This window comes from Benincasa hispida, chromosome 4 (assembly GCF_027475165.1).
Source record: "Benincasa hispida cultivar pf3 chromosome 4, pf3_genome.v1.1, whole genome shotgun sequence".
Classification (NCBI taxonomy): Eukaryota; Viridiplantae; Streptophyta; class Magnoliopsida; order Cucurbitales; family Cucurbitaceae; genus Benincasa; species Benincasa hispida.
The window spans coordinates 3,865,005-3,886,777 of NC_143481.1; the positions used below are offsets into that span (position 1 = coordinate 3,865,005).

Sequence of the window (21,773 nt, forward strand, 5' to 3'; positions counted from 1 at the left end):
AATTAAACTCACTTTCAAAACGTCAGATTTTTGGACCAGTAGTCTGAACACCAGAAGATGTTAGCCCCGTGAGATACAAATGAGTATTTGTGATAAAAAGGAATGAAAATAATGAGGTCACAATATACAAAGCAAGACTAGTAAAACAAGTTTTTTCACAAGGACCTGGTATTGATTATAATGAGACATATTCTCCAGTGGTGGATACAATTACATTAAGATAATAGAACGATCCTTCCGCTGCTCATGGAAATACTCATGTCTGATTTTCTTCAAATCATACTTTCCAGTAAATCAAACTTTAAAACAAATATCCAAGTAAATCATCCAGAACCTAGGGATTTCCAATTAAATTCCAGGAATCACATAGTAAGATCATTCCAGGCTTTCAAATCATACACACACATATATAATACCATATATGTATATCATTTCAACCATAACATTTGAAAATAAACCACTCATTGTTCACTAGTAAGGGTTTTTTCGAGTTTCATGGTTTCCTTGTTTCCTCTTGAATCCCAAGCCTGCATTAATCCAATAATCAACTTAGAATCCTGTGTTTAAGGTCAAAATAACCATAGAATATATTTTTAACCCTAAACCTAACTTACCAACACTTTTAGGTACAAAACTAAGCCTTTGGATCGACAAAGACAACTATGGACGTGGGGTTTGATCTCCTGAGCACTGTTGGATGCAAGGTTGCTCTTGCCAGCTAGGTTGTGAAGGAACCCGATTAAAGGTCCTTGAGCAGAAGCTGATCATCCCAATTTCCAAAATTTAAAGAATACATAATTTTTACAAAAGAATAATAAAATTATGTATTCATAATAGAATTTACAGCATGCTCAATAACGAAATACAAAAAAATAAATGGGTTTTAGAACCCTTACCTTTGAAGACTAGTTTTCATTGTGAAAAACCCCCAATCTCCAATTGGGCACCACCACGAAGGAAACCACTGTATTTTCTAGGTGAGAATCCAGGAGGACCGTGTGATCTGACTATTTTGGAAGAGGGAATTGAGAGAGATGATCAAGAGAAGGGAAAGCTACAGGAATTATTTTTCTTTTTCTTTTTATTTTTATTTTTCTTTTTCTTTTTTTTTTTGAGAACTCTTTTGTAAGTTTTCTTTAGGAATAAGAAGAATGACTCACCCAGTTAGCTATTCCTGCACGATGTAGAGGAAAAAAAGGGAAGGGAGTTGAAAAGGGGGAGAGAGTTACAATTTCCCCCTAAAACTATTTTTAAAATTAAAATTAATTTTAATAAAAACTTTAATATATATATAGAGAGAGAGAAAGAGAGAGAGTAACTAATTTATCATATAATATATATTAAACTATATTTAATATAAATCCATTTATATTAAATTTTGCCCCTGTAGTTATATCTAACTCTTTAAGTACCACAAGTCCCTCTAATAAACAATAAATCATAGTTAACCTATGATCAAACCCCTCTCAGGCCAGGAGAGGGTATGACACCACTTTGGTCAAGCCCCGGAATCAGCCTTAAGGGAGTAATTTATATACTTACCCTGACGTTGGGGAGGGAGTGAATTGCTTCTTGTGTAGTTGTGTTTCCAGCTCCCCAATCAGACGAATCTCCAAAATGGTATGTTTGTTGAGTTTACGATATGACCACTCTCACCCATACAAATCAAAGGATCGTCTGCATAGGCAGGGGTTCACAACTCACTCAGGATTAAGGTCATTTAAGCTACAAGATAACCTTGAATGTTAATTTATTGGTTTGTGGTTAATGCAACTAATTTTGAAATAAAACATCATATATTTTATTACATAAATAAAATGTTTGTACAATACAATTACAAACTAAGAGCCAACAAGATTTAGGGCATCAACCCCAGCGCTCCTTACATGAAACCTAAGTGTCTTCTTCATATTGAGCCAACAAATACTCTTTTTCACCAACTACTTGCATGCAAACTTGATGTGTCTTATCCTTACATTGTCCAATGCATGCTTCCCTTTCGAAGTGGCCATCCCACATTTTGCATGCTCAACCTTGTTTCCCAATCGTCCACCACCTACTTAGACTCCAAAAGTTTCATTTGATTAAGCCACGTTCTTCACTTTATGGTTATCTTGAGCTTATCCCCCTAGGAATTCCATCTCCAATGCAAGGTGCACAAATTGGATGCATAGTTTCCCTCATGCTACCAACTTGTTTTCATACTTAGGTTATTTTGGCTCATGGTTCTCAATCATGCGTTCAACCTCCCCTCACATGATTTTCCTTGGTTTTTCTTTTTCCCCATAGCATGGTTTCCTCCCTTGAATACATATTTTATTTCCTATTTACTTCTAAGACTTTCATTCCTCTAAGGTATACGTCTATTAGGGTTCCTTAGTGTAGTTAATGCATACTTCCCCCTCTTACATATCCAAAATCACTCTTGAGGTTGATACTTTTCAACGTAATTTGTTCCTTTATTATGCATTCAAGTTGTTCAATTGGAAGTCTTATATGCGTCCAAAACCCCAACTATGTATTCATCTCACACCTTGGTGTCCATTTGATCCAAATTACCCTCACACGCCCCTTCTATTCATCCAAGGTACCTATTACACGTCCAACCCTTAAGTCTTTAGGGTTTTACTCCAATCATAATGTCCTATGTTGTCTAACACTTAGCAAAATTCTCAACTTAGATTTCCTCATGCATTCACCACCCTATGACTAGGCGTCCAACCCTAATTTTCTTACTTAGCTATGCATAGTTCAATGCATGATTGTCCAACACCTAATCCATTTCTTCCTTTATGTGTTCACCTAGCCATAGACATCTCAAAATAACTATGAGTCCAAAATGTTCCATCTTGCTCTAATATGCGCCCAAGTGAGCCTTCCTTGTCCAAGTATGCGTCCATGGCTCCCTCAACCTCAATTACGCGTCTAACTTAAGAATAACTCACTCAAAGTTAAGCCCTTACTTCTTTATATTCTTAGTACTTAGTTAATTCTTCACTTTCTATATAAACTATGCGTTCAACTCACCTTGTCCCCCAACACTTATCTAATTTTTTTCATCCTTTACTCTTAGGCCAACTCATGTTCATAGTATAGTTTGAACACTTCGTCAAACTTCTTCAACTCTTATTTTCACTACTAATCTCCAACATTTTGCCCGAAGTTCAACCATAGGATCTCAACACTTAGAAATTCTTCCTGAGTATCAGTACTTCCTATAGTTAGAAGAAAGAGTTTGAGAGCTTACATGACTGGTACCTACTAACTATTCCCACTGCATAATAAATGTCTGTCCTAGTGCAGAGCATAGCATACATTAAGCTGCCCACAGTTGAGGCGTAGAGAATACGTCTTATATCCTCAACTTCTTGAGGTGTCTTAGGATACTGTTCCTTAGACAATTAAACTCCATGTCTGAAAGGTATTAAACCCTTCTTAGAGTTCTGCGTTGAATATCGAGCCAACATTTTTTCGATATAAGTTGCTTAAGACAGAGCAAGTGTTCTGTTCTTACAATGCCTAATGATTTGGATCCCAAAACTATATTGCGCCTTTTCGAAATTCTTCATTTGGAATTCGGCTACTAGTCAATTTTTAACATCAGTAAGTTACCCTACATCATTTTCAATGAGTAGAATATCGTCCACATAAAGTACCAAGAAAGCTACATTACCGTTAATGATTTTCTTGTAGACACAAGGTTCATCAACGTTTTAGTCAAAACCAAAAGATCTGGATGCCTGCTTCAGCCCATAAATGGATCGATTACTTACAAACTTTTTACTCTGAACCCCTCGGGCTGAGACATAAAGATGCTCTCTTTAAAATTGTCATTCAGAAAAGAAGTCTTGAATACCATTTGCCATATTTCATAGTTGTAATATGTGGCTAAGGACGAGAATTTTTATAGACTTAAGTATAGCAACAGGGGAAAATTTTTTCTCATATTCAACCCGTTCCCTCTAGGTATAACCTTTTACTACAAGTTTAGCTTTGAATATCTGTTCCTTTCCAGCTACATCTCTCTTTCTCTTATAGATCCTTTACATCCTATGGGTTTAACACCTTTAGGTAGATCTACAAGTTCTCATATTGAATTGAAGTTAATAGACTCCATTTCAAGGTTCATGGCTTTGGCCCATTGATCCTTGTCTTTGTCATTCATTGCTTGCTTATAGAACAATGGATCCTCAACCCCATCGTCTGGTATGAAAACTTGAGTTTTAGTTAAGCCAAAGTAACGATTAGGTTATGATACAACCCTCCCACTACATCAAGGCACTCGTATGATTGAGTAGGACGAAACTAACCTAAAGTGCTAGCTTCTTCATTAACTTTTAATGAAGAACCAACTTCATCAATAACTCTTGCTAACTCTTTAGTAGCTTCATTTAATTCTAATTTGCTCCGTGGTTTATGATATCCCATGTAGTCTTCCTCCAAGAATGTAACGTTTGTCAAAACAAACACCTTGTTTCTTGTGGGTCGTAGAAAAGACCACCTTTCCTTTCCTTAGGGCAGCCAACAAATTGGAATAATCTTGAACAAGGTTCTAATTTCTTAGAATTTGTCACTAGCACATGTGCAAGACAACCTCAGATACCAAAGTAGCGTAAACTAGGTTTATGCTCCCTTTATAACTCGAAAGGTATTTCAGAAACACTCTTCGATGGAACATTGTTCAAGATGTGAACTGCAGTCTCTACTGTATACCCCCAAAACGAGCTAGGCCATTGAGCATAGCTTATCATAGAACGTACCATGTCTAAGAAGATACTATTTCTCCTTTTTGATACACTGTTCTGCTAAGGTGTACTAGGTGCTGAGAGCTGAGATTGGATTCCATGTTCTATCATATAGTTCTGGAATTTTAAATCCATGTACTCTCCACCTCGATCAGATCGAAGTATTTTAATCATTTTTCCTAACAGCTTTTCGACTTCAACTTTATATACCTCGAACTTTTCAAGAGATTCAGACTTATGTTCTATCAGGTATAAGTAACCATACCTCGAATAATCATCTATAAAAGAGATAAAATATTGATACACTCATTGGACCATAGAAATACAAATGTATGAACTCTAAGAGTTCTTTGGCTCTATAACCTTTTCCATTAAAAGGTTTGTTAGTCATCTTTCCCTCAAGACAAGATTCATATGGAGGTAATGAATCATCTTAACTTGCTTAGAAGTCCATTCTTTACCAATCTCCCAATCCTATCGAGATTTATGTGATCTAATCTCAAATGCCAAAGATGAGTATTATTGTTACTTAGAGAAATTATTTGCCTTTTTGTTTGACTGTTAGAAGTTTTAAACATCTCATGATTTAACATTGTCTTTGCTTTAGTTGGCTTGAACACATACAAGTTGTTTTCTAATTTAGCTGAACAAATAAGTACACTATTTTTCATAATGAACGCTTCATTAATAGAAAGAAAATTGAGTACATCTGTTCAATTAAATATAAAATAGATACAAGGTTCCTTTTAATTTTAAGAACAATATATAAGTTTTCTAAAAATAAATATCTATTTAAAAAAAACAACTTCATAGCTCCCATTACACGAGCTGAAATGGCATTTCCCCTTCCAACCTTGAGCATCATTTCACCCTCCTCGAGCTACTAAAAGGAACTAATTTCCTGTAAAGAAGAACAAAAATGATCAGTGGCTCCCAAATCAAGTATTCAGGCATTATGGTCATTTTTCACTAAACAAGTTTCTAGTTCCAGTAAATCATATTTACCTTCTTTTTCTTTCTTCTTCTCAGTGAGGTACTTGGGGCAATTGGATTTCCAATGACCATTCACATTGTAGTGGAAGCATTTACTCTTGTCGGCCACCTTGCCTTGCCCTTGCCTTTCCCAACAACAGGAGCCTTCCCCTTCCTTCCTTTCTTCTTCTGGATATTCTTAGAACCAGACGATGAGGGAACAAACTTAGTTCTAGAAGATGAACCCTTATGGAACTTTTTGGAATGGGCAACATTTTTCTCTCTTTCTACCGGTCCCTTACTTTTCATAAGAGACTGTTGAGTCTGTAACTCATTTAGGAGGGTAGTTATGGTGTACTCTATTTTATCCATAACCACATTACTGTGGAACTGGAGGAAACTCTTTGGAAGAGATTCCAGAATAAAGGACACCTGACTTTGCTCGTCAATTACCACATTGTTCATCTTAGTTACATTGAAATGGACCATCGGGTCAAGAACATGTTCTCTCATTGGTTGGTCTTCCTTCATTCAAATGTTATAAACGTACTTGAGGGCCTCGTGTTGAATCTGAGAGGATGGTTGCCCAAACTTCTCTTGGAGAGACGTCATGATCTCACGTATGGTGATAATGGCCTCGTGTTTCTTGGTAAGAATGTCAGACAGACTTATCAAGATATAGATTTGGGCCTTGTCATTGGCCTTTGTCCAGCAATCATAAGCATCCCTTGTCGCTTGGGATGGATTTTAAGTACGGATTGAAGGATACTCCTCCGTTAAGACGTATCGTAAATCATCTATAAATAGAATCGTATTCAAGTTAAATTTCCACGTTGCATAGTTTTCATCGATTAATTTTTTGTTCTTTAACAAGGATATGGTTGAGGAAGACATGCTGAAAAGAGTAACAAATAATTAACTGTATTAGTTATGGTTGAGGATATGGTTAAGCATCCAATCAATTTAGCAAAAACAAACAATTAAAAAAACCCTAATTAAACTACTGATTTAGTTTTTACAACGATACTTCACAGGTTTAGAGCAACAGCCCCCAAATGGTGGTCAGCTACCCTCCTCTGAATTAAGATAATCTGAGCTAATCACTAATACCAGAATAACTCTTATTCCTATCGTTCTTAACTATCATTTTTTTAGCCAAGGATTCATTAACTAGTTTAATTCATCCTGTAAGTATGACCCTATCATTTTAGGATCCCAGAGGTACACTTTAACAAGCTACCGTGAGGGAAAACAACTTCTGAAGATTAACTAAGAAACCCTATCCATTACTGGAGTTGGCGTTGTTCCGAATCCTATGATCAGACCCTCTGAAGGGGTGGTCGCTCCAAGATGACACACAGGTAGATCATAGGAATCTCACGGTGCAACCTAATGGAGGAGACTGTAGGATATGTTGACATGCATCTTTCTCCCACCTACTTTGAACACTTTCCCTATTCTCCTTGGTGTTGACCCATGTAAATACTTTTCGAAGGGAGACCGCACCCAGGGCGACACAAAGCCGAGCATGGATCTCACAATGTGAATTCTTAGGGACATGGGAGCTACAAATTGATATATCATGTATACTATTTTTTTCTCTCACTAAAATGTTCTACCGGTTTAAGGTTTTATTATACTTAATTAAATTCCAACTAATGAATCTATTTAAGTTTATGTCTATTATAACTCTTACAGTAAGGTCTTTACTCTAATGTTCTAAGTGAATTAAACCATTTAATTAACCTAATGATATTGCATGCTAGCAGGAGTAAGGTTAATTCAACTCAAGTTCCGGGTCAGCTCCCAGGTAGGAGGTGTTCCGTAAACCATCATCCTAAGTACCCCCAGTCTAGACAGAACTTAATCGATAGAGTTCCCTTATAACCTAAAGCCATGTTTGTCATACTCATTCATATTTTAAATCTATTAAAAAAATGTGACTTAATTCTAATCTTATTAGAATTAATATGATCTAAGATCAAACTAATTTTAAACATTTTAAAATTAATTCCAATTCCCTAAGATTCTAAGTTTGCATGCAACTCTTTAATATAGGTTGACGTTTACTAAATATTAATTTTATAACTATTACAAAATTAATTATTAGTCCTATGATCATGCTTTCTATGATTTCATTAATTAAGAATCAAATTCTAATTAATTAGAAACCATATTACATGAATTTCATGATTTTAATATAACAATTATATTATTCTATGGATGTGTCATGCTCAATACAAATTGATTTTCAGGTTTATTAATGTAACACTTACATCAATCAATTCATGAACATCAAACAAGCATACACAAGATAGTAATAAATATAACTCTTTATATTGACCTAAGTAATGTCATGTATCATGCTTTTCCAATTTTATATATTTAACATAACAAAAATACATTAAATAACTAATGAAATCATATATCATGCATTAATACCATACACTATCACTCTTATAATATATTAAAATGCATGAACATACTTAACCTATGGTGAGATTTATCTAAATAATATCCATAAAGCATTTAAACAGCAAATGAACCGGTTATTTGGCCCTTAGGATAAAATAAAGTAATAAATTATATTAGTTTTGCAAAATTTATCCTAAAAAACATCTTCTGTCACTCTAGAATTGAACTAGAGCAACCCGACCCGACTGAACCACTTCAAATCAGACCCCAAAATTGTGAACCAAGTCAACCCAGCACAAAATCGAACCTAATCACCTTGAACCACCCAAACAGGACCAGATCATCTTGGACCGCAGCCGAACCAAACATGTTTCGCTAATGCTCAGGAAATCGCATCAGCATTGTAATGCTGAGAAGCAATGTTGCAACGCTGCGATGTCTAGAAACGGATTTAGGCCGATTTACGGCTATTTTTCCGTTTTGGCCAAAATTGGTCTCGATCTCAATCGTAAAAAACCCTAATTCTGGACACAAACTTACAAAAAACTCGAATTACATGATAAAACGCCAAAAAATACAAGGATCTTTACAAATTGATCAAATAAAAAATATGTAAATCTAAAGCCAAATTATACCGTAAACATTCATTCACCAACCACATTCCAGAATGCAATTCAACCCACCAAACCAGTGCAAATTTTGAAATTTCAAAATGAATCATACGAGCTGCTCTAATACCAATTGCAGGATAAAAGCCCTAACGCAGCGGAAGAACCAAGACCCGGCTTGAAATTAACTTGGAATCCAAAATACCAGTACACTGGCAAACACAATCAGAATAAAACAGAGATATAAAAAACCTTAACCTACTGTACAACCTACTGTATAAATTAGATTAAACATGCTTTACCTTTTAGGAATTTAATTTTACCGGGAATGAAAAATGCCACATACACTCATTGATGACTCAGAAGAAAAAATCAATTCTTGTTGGGATGGAATCCAAAAACACCACCACTTGGGAATATCCATATTCTCTGAGAAATCGGGGCTATTGGTTTGTGGGAACCAATCTCAAATTAGAAAAAGAAAATCACAAGAATAGTGTGATTTTTCTTGAGAGAATTTTAGAGAGAGTTTTTTTGTAATCAATTTATGATCTCATCCCTTTTCCATCCCTCATCTTTAGGTCTATTTAGACGTGTGAGACTGCAGAAGAGAGTTAAACGCAGGAAGTATTCCATGTTTTTTTTATAACTCCCATAAGTGGAAATTATCTTTTAAATTTATCTAATTAAAAAAATAAATAATTAAATTAATCAATTAATTAAACAATTAATAATTAAGTAGATTATTAATTAAATCTAATTTAATTAATAGTTTCATTTAAATCATATTTAAATGATCATCTCTCGCATAACCTATAGTTTTAATTTGATTAATTTAATTAAATCAAATTGATTTAAAATAAATAAAACAAATTAATTAATTAATCTTCCAACTAATTGATTACTAAATTAAATATCACATATTTAATTCAACCTACATTTGAATCATATTCAACTGTATTTCTCTCATAACCTATAGTTTTAATGTGCATCTAATACGCATTAATTTTAACCTATAGTTTTAATATGAATCCAATTCATATTAAGTTAATATTTGAACTCCTTCAAATATTTAATTATCTCACAAATTAATTTTGAATCATATTCAAAATTAAATTTATATTATAAAGTTTAATTCAAATATAAACTTTATATTTTAATATATTGATACATTATACTAGTTCCCTAAGTGAATTTGAACATTTCAAACTCTATTCAAGACATATTTACCTCAATACCCTTTACGAGTTAGGAATGAGACCTAATGGACCTATAGATTAGAAGCTCCAACGATATGAGATTAATTGGCTAAACTCATTAATCAGTACTCATTAACTATGGGTACACTCTACTAAAAACCCACAACTGCACTATTCTCATTGCAGATATATTTCTGTGTCCATGGATATAGACCAATAACAACAATTTAGTGCTTCACGAGTGTTTCTAACATCACCTAGGTCAAAATTACCTTTTTATCCTGCGTTACTTCTATATCCATAAGTACCACTACTCCTTCAATGAACACTTATTTTTTGTCCAACCATTAAACAAAAATCTCTCTCGTGTCAAAGAGAGAATATGACCCTTTGTTCAAGTCTCGAAGATACCACTTAAGGAAACACTCATCTACTTATCCTAAAGTTGGGAATGAGTGAAATTCATCTTGTATTATTACCCTCAACTCCCTAAAATTGTAGGCATATTGAGTTGGCGAACTGACCACTCTCACCCATACAAATCAAAGGATAATCCCTTATGGACAGGAGTTCATAATACACTCAGGATTAAGACTAAGTTGCTTAAGTCATCCTATTTAAATAGAAACCTAACTAGTCAATGAAGTTACATCTAGTGGTTATTATTTCGCGGTCCAGTCTTATGAAAACTCATCGCATAGGATACCTCCACTTGTATGTCACCTACGTGAATGCATTGGATCGTTGCGATCAAGTACAAAATGGGTTGTATCCATAGTGTCACTAGGATAAGGTGCCCAATTTTATCTCTATACTATAGACCCTTTAGACTGTATCTTAAACATTGATCCCCGTATGTCTCCACATACAATTCATAACTCATAAGACGTCCTAGGATGTTAGTTTATTGAATTTAGGGTTATTAAGACAAAACAAATACAATACAATCAATAACACTTATTGAAATAACATCAATAACTTTTTATTGATGATAGTCAATTGTTTACATTTTCTATATACGAGTTTTAGGGGAAAAAACCCCAACACTCACAACCTCCTAAACGTTAGGATGGGACTGGTGTGCATAAGGTCGGCCTCGACCTCGACTACTTTCCACAGTGTGTATGGTGTATTTCGACGCATATGGATGGTGAAAATAATTTACCTTGATGCAGTTATGGTCGCCCTCGATCACCCCCTATAAAGTTTTGATCGCAAATTCACATTCCATTAACAATTTTGAGCCTAAACCTCAACCTTGGTTTTTTGTTTCAACTTGGTCTCCTAGGCCTCGGCCTCTGCTCTTCACTTTAACTTGGGCTCATTCGCCTTAGCATTGGTTGCCCCAACCTTTACTCTTTACTTCAACTTGGTCTCCTTGGTCTCGGAGTTGGTAATCCTGGCCTTTGCTATTTGCTTCAGCTTGGTCTCCTTGGCCAAGGTCATCTTGACTTCAGGCCAGACTCCTCGTCACAGCTTACACTACATTGATCCAACTCTCGTCTCCCTTACTCATGTTTTGTAAGCGTATGTAAATTGTTTGTAATTTAGAGAAGAGAGAACCTTCAAAACAAAGAAAAATGGCTCTAATGCTTGAGTCAGTAAGAGAATTATAGAATGGAGAATAAGTCAGAAGTTTAATGTCGTATTATTATGTGGTTGTTGTGTGCTATAAGCATAATAAAAAAATATTATAATAAATTTGCACAAGTTTTACTTATAATCAGGCCAAGTATAAACCAACTAGAAGGTAGTCTCGGTGAGGACCGAGGTCGACCACGGGAATGGTATGTAAAAGATAAACGGGAATGGTATGTAAAAGATAAACTAACTTAATTATTTGTTTTCTAGTTATGAATGTAGGGAAGAATCTATCAAGATGGTATAAGTGTTGTGAAATGTGTAAAACAAAGAAAGCAAATAAAATGGAATGATGGATGTGTGAAAGTGGACACAAGGCACAGAAGTAAATTGAGGAAGAAACGAGTGAGAAAATGGAGTTGGGACAAACAATCCTTAAACCTTTGAATCTTATAGCAAGCTAGTGTTTATGTTCATAACCTATATGTCTCTACCTCTCGGTGAGTTAGCCACAAAGATCATATCTCCATGATGAATGTGTAGGTTACCTTGGAACGTAAGGATGCATTTCCCTGCTCTATCAAGTGAAGTACATCACTTATTTGATTTTGTGAGATCTACAATCACTTACTCTCTCGAGTAGTTAATTATTTCTACTTACACCGATTGGCCAAATGAATGCAAGCAATTAAATATGTTCACACTAAATCAAATGAACTTTCACTTGTCATTGAGCTCACCAGAATAATGATTAACTGATCCTAACTCATTATTGAGTTAGTGATTCATGGAAAAATACTTAAAAGTGGTAGAACAAGAGGATGAAGATGAAATCATGTATAAGTATCCAGATAGGAAGGAGTCGTTACAATGTAGATGGATAGAATGTAAATGGACATAAAAGCAAAATGATAAAGAGATAGAGGAAGGGGGTGAATAAATGATATGATGAACATCGGGGACTCTTTTGTGCTCCTCAATGGTTTTGAGATGGATGTTGAATTGTGCTTTGTGATGGATAATGGTATGTTGGAGAAGATCCTCTTTCGAGCTATCTCCTTCAGCGACAGTGGAAGGTGGAATTTTCCTTTCGAGTAAAATTCCTTCTTTCGATAAAATGTGTATTTTTGGATGTCTGCCTCCTGTTCTCCCCTCTCGGGTAAATTTTTGGATCTCTCTCTTGGGTAGAACTCCTTAATCCCTTTTCGGGTAGAATTCCTCGGTCCCCTTTTATTCCTCCATTGTTGAGGTTTATATATAGAGCTTGCGTAGGACCACTTCTGCCACACAGGACAGTGGCAGGCGCATGACAGAGAATGTACGTGTCCGTTCTTACAGTTGTTAGTGGTCTCCTTCAGATGTGTCGGGCTCTTACTTTTGTCTCTTTCCTCGCCCTATTGCATGCTTTGTTTTCAACCGCATGACTACTTTTTGATCTCAATGCAGGGCATCCTCATCGCATGGCTTGTGTTGGTTTTAGCGCATACCTTCTTTTATTCATTTCCATCTATATTCCTGCAGATTCAATTGATTGGTGACGCATATTTTATTAAGCCTCCTATTTGAAACCATTGAACAATTAGAAAGAATTTCCCCATCATGTTCTTATGATTTCAACGCGTTACACCTCAATTACTTCTAAATATTCTAACTTTAAGAGAGAATAACTTGTATAAATACAAGTTATCATTTAAGATACCTCATATGGAGATATAAGGGGTGTATTTATAGGGAAAGTTGACCTATGTTGTTCTCTAGAGTTTCTGAATCGTTTTAGGATAATTTGATGACCTACTGGACCAAGATGCAGGCCCAATTTTATGTTCGGATTGGGTTGGTCTTGATTGAGCATTTTATTTGGGCCATATTTGGCAAGGTTTGGCCTCAACCGGTCCGAGGCTGAGCACTCTGGCATGGGCTAAGCCCAAGTCAACCCTGTTTTCCTTCGTCCATCTTAGTCTTCAGTTTCCACTTTTGGCTCGTATCATGCTTCTTCTTGAGATCTTTGTGTTCCTAAATGCCAACTATAGCCTTTGGTCCAAGATCACCCATAACAATTATTATAGATCAATTTAGTTCAATCACATCTTCCTATAAAAAGAACAATAGGTTATGATGATGATCTATAAATAAAAATGAGATGATTGGTTTCATTAGATAATTTATCCTAGTTTATTAATTTATAATATTTGTATTATTTATAAAAAAACGTCACTCGTCATTATTGAAAACTAATATTTAGAGGTTTAATTGATACTACCAGTATAAATTGATTTTTTAAAAGTTTAATGACAGATGGGATTATTATTTGAATTACTGACCTTTTGATTCATTTTATATTACTTTAACTGAATAGAATTATATTCTTAGATTAGCAAATACATACAATTTATAGTTTAAGAAGATAGCCCTAAATTTATCTTAAATTGCCTAAAACAATAAATCAAATGAGAATAATGTTATGTATAAAGGAAGTTTAAAGAGAAAATACTTTATCCAATATTAGAGGTATTCAATGATCCGACAATCTGAACAACTCGAACTACCCAATAAAAATTGGGTTGGGTTAGTTTTAATTTTAGGTTGGATTGGGTTGATTTTTTTTTTTTTTTTTTTTTTCAGATTGGGTTGAGTCCAGGTTACACTTTTAAAATTTTGGGTTGACCCATCCCAACCCGAATTTCTAATATTATATATATATATATATTATAACTTATAAATATTATAATTAATATATATATATTTATGATGTTTGTATGAAACTTGTAATAGATATCTTGGATTTTGATATTTAACATTTAAGTTTTATGAAATTTTAGTTATTAGTATGTGTTGTAGACACATTTAAGTATTTTAAGTTAATAAAAGATATAATTAAAAAAATCCGACAACCCAACCCATGTATACCTCTATTCAATACCATCAACTTATTGTAAATTTGAACATAGTAAAACCGTTATAACCTCAACTAAGAGATTAAAGGTTTGAATCTTTACTCTACATATTTTTTAAACTAAAGAAAATCCATAAATTAACACATGGCACAACTAGTGACATGATAGTGATACATGACTTGACACTTTAACCAAAAAAAAAAAAGAAGAAGAAGAAGAAATGTTGAATTAAAAAAAAAATTGTTGAAGGGTAACTTTTTTTTTAAGAAAATAATTATGTGGCTAATATTAATAGGAAAAAAATAATTTGATATATCTTAAACTATACTTAATTTAATATATCTCATTTAATTGTCTAACCATAGTTTGTTACATTCGTTTTCTAAAATATTTAAAAATACACTTGTATTTTTTGAACTTTTTACTGTAAACTGTAAATATTTTTAAATATTTTTTTATATTTAAAAATGTCCCATTTATTTATTTTAATTTTCTCCAAAATCAATTGATTTGTCTTCTTTCTGTAAAATTTTTAAACACATTCATGTAATATATTTTTCCTTCCTGAAATTATTATTATTATTAAACTAATTTTGGTAAAGATTATATTCGTATGACTAGAATGAAATGAAAGTCAAAATACTGACAACCAAAATAATATTTCAACTTTAAATCTTCCTCTTACATGTTAAATTATAAGGAAAGTGAGAGAAGTGAGGTTAGAGTTTGAGTGATTTCCAATCCATAGGAAGAAAGACTTTGAGATTTGTTAAATAAACATAGAGATTTGTATTTATTTTGTCTTTTGAATTTTTGAAACTGTAAATTTTGTATCTGGACTTTTCAAAATTTTTAAACTTAATAGATTCATTAAACACAAAGAGATATTATACATAAAATTTAAATTTATATATAATAAATCAGTTAATTTATATCTATGTCAAACAGAAAATAAATATGAGATTGTATAAATTTTAGCATATTGGAGAATATCAATATAACATATGTTTCTAATAAATTGAGTAATACTTGAGTTCGTTGTAAAATAAATTGTTATTTAGGACGCACCTAAATATTTTTTATAAACTAATGTTTGCCAAATATTATACAATCCACCTTCAACAAGGTTGAACCTCTTAATCAATCATAAGCCACTTTAATTGGCCCATTAATGGAGTAACCCAATAATATAATTATGTCACTGTGTAGCTCCACACTTTATACCAAACTAAAATTTCTGAAAAAAATATGCATATATATGTCCACTCTAAAAGATATTGGGAGCAAGAAGTTGGTTATTATAGTCATAGATTATTATAGTTGGATTATAATATTGGATTACAATAGTTTGTGTTTGGGGTGTAAATTATTTTAATTTGAGTTATAAATAATGTGTTTGAGCTATAGATTATTTTAGTTTAAGAATGAAATAGTAAATACTTTAGTAAAGATTAAAAAAATGATGAATGTAAAATAGTAATAACTGTAACAAATAGTAAATATTGTAGCAAATTGGAGTTTTGAAATAGTGTTAAATGTAGCTAATTAGAGACTACAAAATAGTATTTATAATAAAATGTGGTTATTATAATCTTAGGATAATACTTGTCCCAAATGTCTCTAGTAAGGAAAATATTTTTGTTTTTATTTTTTCATTTGGAAAATATTTTTGTTTTTATTTTTTCATTTTTTACTTTTGTAGTGACCCATATATTAGTGGAAAAAATCAGTTTAAATTGTTGTAATAAACATTACTGAATCTTAATATTATTTTATAAATGCATTTAAATTTTATTTATATGAATGTAATTTTTGAATTAATGTCCTACTTCGATTTCTAAACTTTCAGTTTTGATTAAGTATAATTATAAAACTCATTGGTTAAATTACATATTGGTGAACAATTCCATAAGAGTCACTTACTTTATTATTTTTAAGTAATATTTTGTTCTAGCATCATCAAAGTTTGAATATGACTTTTAATTGTGCCTGAAGTTTGAAAACAACTTCCAAATGATTTTCAAGTACAGTTAATTATTGTTAAAACAATATATATAATATATATTATAGTCACCATAAATTATGGATGAACACGATAAATTGAAAAATCAAATCAAATGCAGTCAATCGAAAAAGAGGAGGGCTCATCAATCTGCGTCAATTTGGAAAAAGTCCGAATGAACATTTTTTTTAAAAAAAAATAAAAGAATAAAACTGACTAATCGACAATCCATTTACACCACTCAACCATCAAAATATATTTGAATATTTACTAAACCGACCATAATTGTTTCGGTAACGATTTAATCAGAAATTCGACTCCAACCAACTACACCCATAATGTAAACTATATTATCTGATCTACCACCCGTGTAGTTGATTTCGCTCAAAATCAACTTGCACTCATGAGCGGGGCTGCATAGAAGCCAGAGGGACACGTACCCCCTCAATTTATCCATCTTTTATATTTTTAATATAAAATATAAAATAATACTCGGTTTTTTCCTACTTGCAACATTTTATTTCGAACTTTTGTATGAGTTATTATCCAAATTTTTTATCTTAATGGTCTTTTAAAATCCAACTCATGTAAATAAAGAAAAGTAGGTCAAACATTTAGAATATAATAATGTGTAGATTTTTAATAAACAACGTGACATTTAGAATATTATAATGTGTCATTTTTTTAATAAATAATCAAATATTTTTTTTATCAACAACAAGACTGAATAGTTTATAGATCTTTTTCCTTCCTTTCGAAATTCACTTTTCAATCTCAAGAACATTAGATTAAAAAGATATTGTTCATTTTGTGCATATAATTTTATATTCACATTTTATATATTTTTGTTTGTTTTCATGTTATTTTTACATTTTCACATTTACTAATATAAGTTTTTAAAATTAATTTCATAGTCCAAGCAAGAGGATTATTTGCTGACAATTGTTTAGATATACAAACTTGACAAGTAAATTTTAAAATATTCTTAGACTTTAAATTTTTATGCCTTTAAATCTATATAATGGAATGTAATATTCTTATTATTAATACTTTTTTAAAGTTAATTCAAAATTAATATGGAGAGATATTATAAAAAAAAACAACAACAATAGAGACGGTAGAGGTATCATCTTCAAAGAAGAAAAATGTTTTGGATTCTGATCAATCTTATACAAAAATCAATTTAGAAAAACTATCTGCACATCCTACATCTTGATCTAATAACCAAAATTTATGATTATAATTACAATATTCGAGTTCAAGTTCATATAACATATTTTCTAAAAGGTCCTTGTCAATCTCGAAATCATATTTTACCACTTAAGAATTTTAATACAAAGTCTAGACGATTTGATATAATTTGGTTAAGTAAATATTCTAATTAGTTAGAATATAACATTTTAAAACATGTTGCATTTTGTTTATGTTGTTATCTATTCAAACCAGAAGTAAGTGAAGAGTCCGAATCAATTTCAAAACATGAAAATTTGTAGAGGACGATTGTAATATAATAAATTAGTTAATATATGAACTTATGAATATTTTTATATTCATTTATAAATTTTTTTAATTAAATCTATATAGATAGTGTCTTCTGTATAAAATTTTTGGTTCCGCTACGGCTTTGCACTCCAATGAAATGATTACTATATATATCATTTATTAGTAGAAAAAATTTCACAAGACAAGATTATAGAGTCTTGTAGAAGTTAACCTTTTGAATGGGTTGCAAAAATAAAAAATAAGAACAAATAAAACTGGATTTTTAGTCAAATCAAGTAACAGACATGATTAAACTTAATTAAATTAATAAACAAATTCCACTAATTCTTTGCTTTATGTCTCAGTACTTATCTCTATCATTATCAATCTCTTTTTCTTTTCCCTTTTTTTTTTTCTTTTTTATTTTAAAAAAAATCGAAAGGTACATTCAACGACCCATCAATTCAATTGAACAGTCAATGTGAAATATACAATACTATAATATATAAATATATATATATATATATATATAGTTATTAATTAATATTATCACCGACGTGGAAAAAAGCTACTATATAATCGCTTACACAATTGAGTGTTGACCTGGTCAGCTTCCTATTGGATGAAACAATCGGAGAGGAAAAGAAAAAAACATTACAAAAATTACAAACCAATCTCTGATCAAATTCAATCTAACGGTGATTAATCTATACACGTGGTTGCTTTTAAGGTCAACGAGCAATGTCTGACTTTGCTGTATATCCGAGTTGTTGTTCCATTTCCCAGCTCAGCTTTGATGCCACGCCGGAATGCTTTGGGACATACTCCTGATCATGCAAATTGACGGCTCTGGTTACATGATTGAGTTGGACGCTCAGAGACACGTGGAAGAATCTTAATGGAAGTACAATTTCTCCGATTAAATTACAAAAAATTCCCATAAACTTTCTTCCTTTTTTTTTTTTTTTTTTTAAAAAAAAAAACAATCTTTACTCTCCAAAATTTATTTGTTATCATTGACTTCTTAATAATGTTTAAGAATTTATTACTATTTAAATTAATAGATGTGACAATGACTTGAGATAAAAATAAAAATTTAAAAATTATTACATTATCTCATATCATTACTATATGTGTTATAGGTCATTGTCACACTATTTTATGTTTTATTTTCATCTAAAATCGTTGCACCTCCTCCATATCTCAATTTCCATTTAAAATTTTAATGAATTCTTACTTTAGTAATAATTATAAAATAGGTTAAGAAAACAATTTTGATCTCTAACTTTCATGAAAATAATAATTTAGTCCATAAACTTTGATTTGTAACGATTTAGTTTCTATACTTTCAATTTTATAACAATTTAGTCCCTAAACTTTAGTATGTAACAATTTAGTCCTTGTACTTTTAGATTATAACAATTTAGTCCCTAACCTAAACAAATTTATCAAAATTTGATGTCAATTCTTATTATTTTATGATGTGGATTTCGTATTTTATAAAAATATTGAGTCTTTAATTAGTTTGTTGATTTATTTATGCAAGAAATGTCATTAAATCGTAACATTAATTTCTACATTAGGAACTAAATTCTTATAAATTTTAAAATACAAGGACTAAATTGTTACAAAATTGAAAGTTCAGAGACTAAATCATTACTTTTATAAAAGTTTAGAGACTAAATTGTTACTTTTATGAAAGTTTGGGAACTAAAAATGATTTTTTTAAAAAAAAAATATTTATAAAACGTCAAAGAGTAGTGTTACAATTTTTGAAAACCAGAGGTATTCGTGAAATAAAGAGGTAAACTTTTAAATTTAGCATTTGTTTTAGGGAAGATGAATGGATTGTACCTCTAGCTTGGTTATGAGCTCATGGGCAGTTTGGGCAGAAACTATAATGCTACGGGCAGCTGGTGACACGAAACCTTCGTCAACTGCTTTGTCTATGAATGACAATAGTGAGTTGTAGTACCCATCCACGTTCAGCAACCCTACCTGTAATTTTTATTTATTATTCATTTTAATTAAAACTAAAAGCTTTAATTTATGATATTTAGCTTTTAATTATTTATTTATTTGTACCGGTTTTTCGTGGATGCCCAATTGAGCCCAAGTTATGACTTCCAATAGTTCTTCCAATGTTCCGTAGCCACCTGGCAATAAAAAAGAAAGTTAAATAATTTCCTTCGGGCAGTTCAAGTTTTGTAAAAAGGAAAGAAAAAAGGGGCGAAAATGAAAATAGTAAGAAGTTGAAGTACCAGGCAAGGCAATAAATGCATCAGCTTGACGAGCCATTTCAGCTTTGCGTTGATGCATTCCAGATACGGCTCTTACTTCCCCAATTGTCTCTCCAGTGATCTGAAAAATTAAAAAATCTTAATGACCAAAAATAAATAAATAAATACAATTTTCTTTTATTTAAAAAAGAAAAAAGAAAAAAGAAAAATTACCTCTCTTGGCATGAGAGATTTTGGAATTACTCTGCAACAAAACAAACCCAAATTGGATAAAAATAAGAGAGAGAAAGAGAGAAGAGGAGAGAGAGAGAGAGAGAGCCAATTATACCCTAACACGTGGCGTCCGCCATCGTACACGGCTTGAGAAACTAAGCCCATAAGCCCAATGCTTCCTCCGCCATAAACAAGGTCAATGTTCCTTTCAACCTGCGTTTTCAATTTTTCATTTATCAGAAACAATTCCAAATTAAATTCTTCCATTTTCTTTTGTTAATCGATTTATGATCGAAATTCAGAGCGACGATTAATCAATCGCCATTTTTTTCCCTCTCTGATTCTTTCAGAATTTTGAAGAATTAAAGAAAAAGAAAAATTGAAGTACCAGTTGCTTTCCGAGTTGAATGGCGGCAATTTGATAGCTCGGATTCTTGCCGGAGCTGCTGCCGCAGAACACGCAGATACGACGGAACCTCGATTGCACCGCCGTCTCCGCCGCCGCATGCTCTGCCTCTTGGCTTCCCTCTCGCCGCTCTGTTTCCATTTTTGTATTATTTTTGGAGAATTATAGATTTATAATTTTTTTTTTTTTTTTTTTTTTTTGAGTTTGAAGAGAGGGTGTTGGATGTGGAGGAAATGGTGGGTGGAAAGGCCCATTTTTATATCCCAAAAAGGCGAAGAGTTTCAAGGCCCACCAATCAGTTTCTCGTTTCGTGATATATCGTCTTCCACTTTAGAATTGCCACTTCATTTTTTTTTATTTATTTCTTTTTTATGTATTTATTTGTCTCCTATTTGAATTATTATATTGATCCTAGATTATTGGAATTAAATTTTGGAAAAGAAGGAAGGAGAAGGTTCATTATTTGGTGTTTAGCATGACAAGTTTTATTTAATACACCAATAACAAAGTTATTTATTTATTTATTTTTAAAGTATTGTAGGTGTAGATAACACAAACTATGAATATTTTGACCACTAACATATATTATCTGTCAATTAAGTAATAATCGATTTAATATATATTTATTTCTGAATTAAAATGTAATTAACTTTTCAAGGACTCTTATTTTAAAATTTAATTATATATTATCAAAATAAACATGAATATATATAACTTAGTCGTGCATGTATTTATAATTTTTTTTAACATTAAAAATTTAAATCTCTCCGACTCCATATTTCTTGTATTCAAGGAAAAAAAAGACATTATGTCATGCAAATAAATAACATTTACAAGAATATCATGCATTTAGATCGATAGAATTCTTGACTTTAATATTCCCCTAATAAGAATTAAAAAGAATAATTATTTTAATACTTTTCCATCTAAACATCAATTTTTTCTTTTAATATATATAATAGTAAGATCTATCTTGCTAGTTTTGTGTTCATTTTTTAAAATTAAATAGATTGTTT

General features: G+C 31.8%; 1 protein-coding gene across 4 annotated transcripts; it reads right to left on the minus strand.

The window, feature by feature from the left end:
* Positions 1-18,380: 18,380 nt before the first annotated feature.
* Positions 18,381-20,992, minus strand: LOC120075872 (cytokinin riboside 5'-monophosphate phosphoribohydrolase LOG1-like). Of its 4 annotated transcripts, none has more exons than XM_039029596.2 (7): positions 20,740-20,991; positions 20,467-20,564; positions 20,352-20,382; positions 20,160-20,259; positions 19,984-20,054; positions 19,753-19,896; positions 18,381-18,747 (listed from the first exon to the last, which is right to left on the minus strand). In XM_039029596.2, the coding sequence occupies exons 1-7, from the start codon at positions 20,896-20,898 to the stop codon at positions 18,730-18,732; spliced, it is 621 nt and encodes a 206-aa protein (XP_038885524.1). In that variant the 5' UTR covers positions 20,899-20,991; the 3' UTR covers positions 18,381-18,729. The 4 variants fall into 4 exon arrangements, with proteins under 4 accessions (XP_038885524.1, XP_038885523.1, XP_038885522.1 ...); XM_039029595.2 differs by having other exon boundaries at positions 18,381-18,792; XM_039029594.2 differs by having other exon boundaries at positions 18,381-18,725; positions 20,740-20,990.
* Positions 20,993-21,773: the final 781 nt, after the last annotated feature.

Bases quoted from the DNA above. Each gene is read 5' to 3' on its own strand.
- LOC120075872 (XM_090312572.1), bottom strand. From the start codon at position 20,898: ATGGAAACAGAGCGGCGAGAGGGAAGCCAAGAGGCAGAGCATGCGGCG. The intron at 20,565-20,739 runs GTACTTCAATTT...TTGAAAACGCAG, and splicing joins TTCAACTCGGAAAGCAACTG to GTTGAAAGGAACATTGACCT. The intron at 20,260-20,351 runs GTAATTTTTCTT...TTAATTTTTCAG, and splicing joins AATCTCTCATGCCAAGAGAG to ATCACTGGAGAGACAATTGG.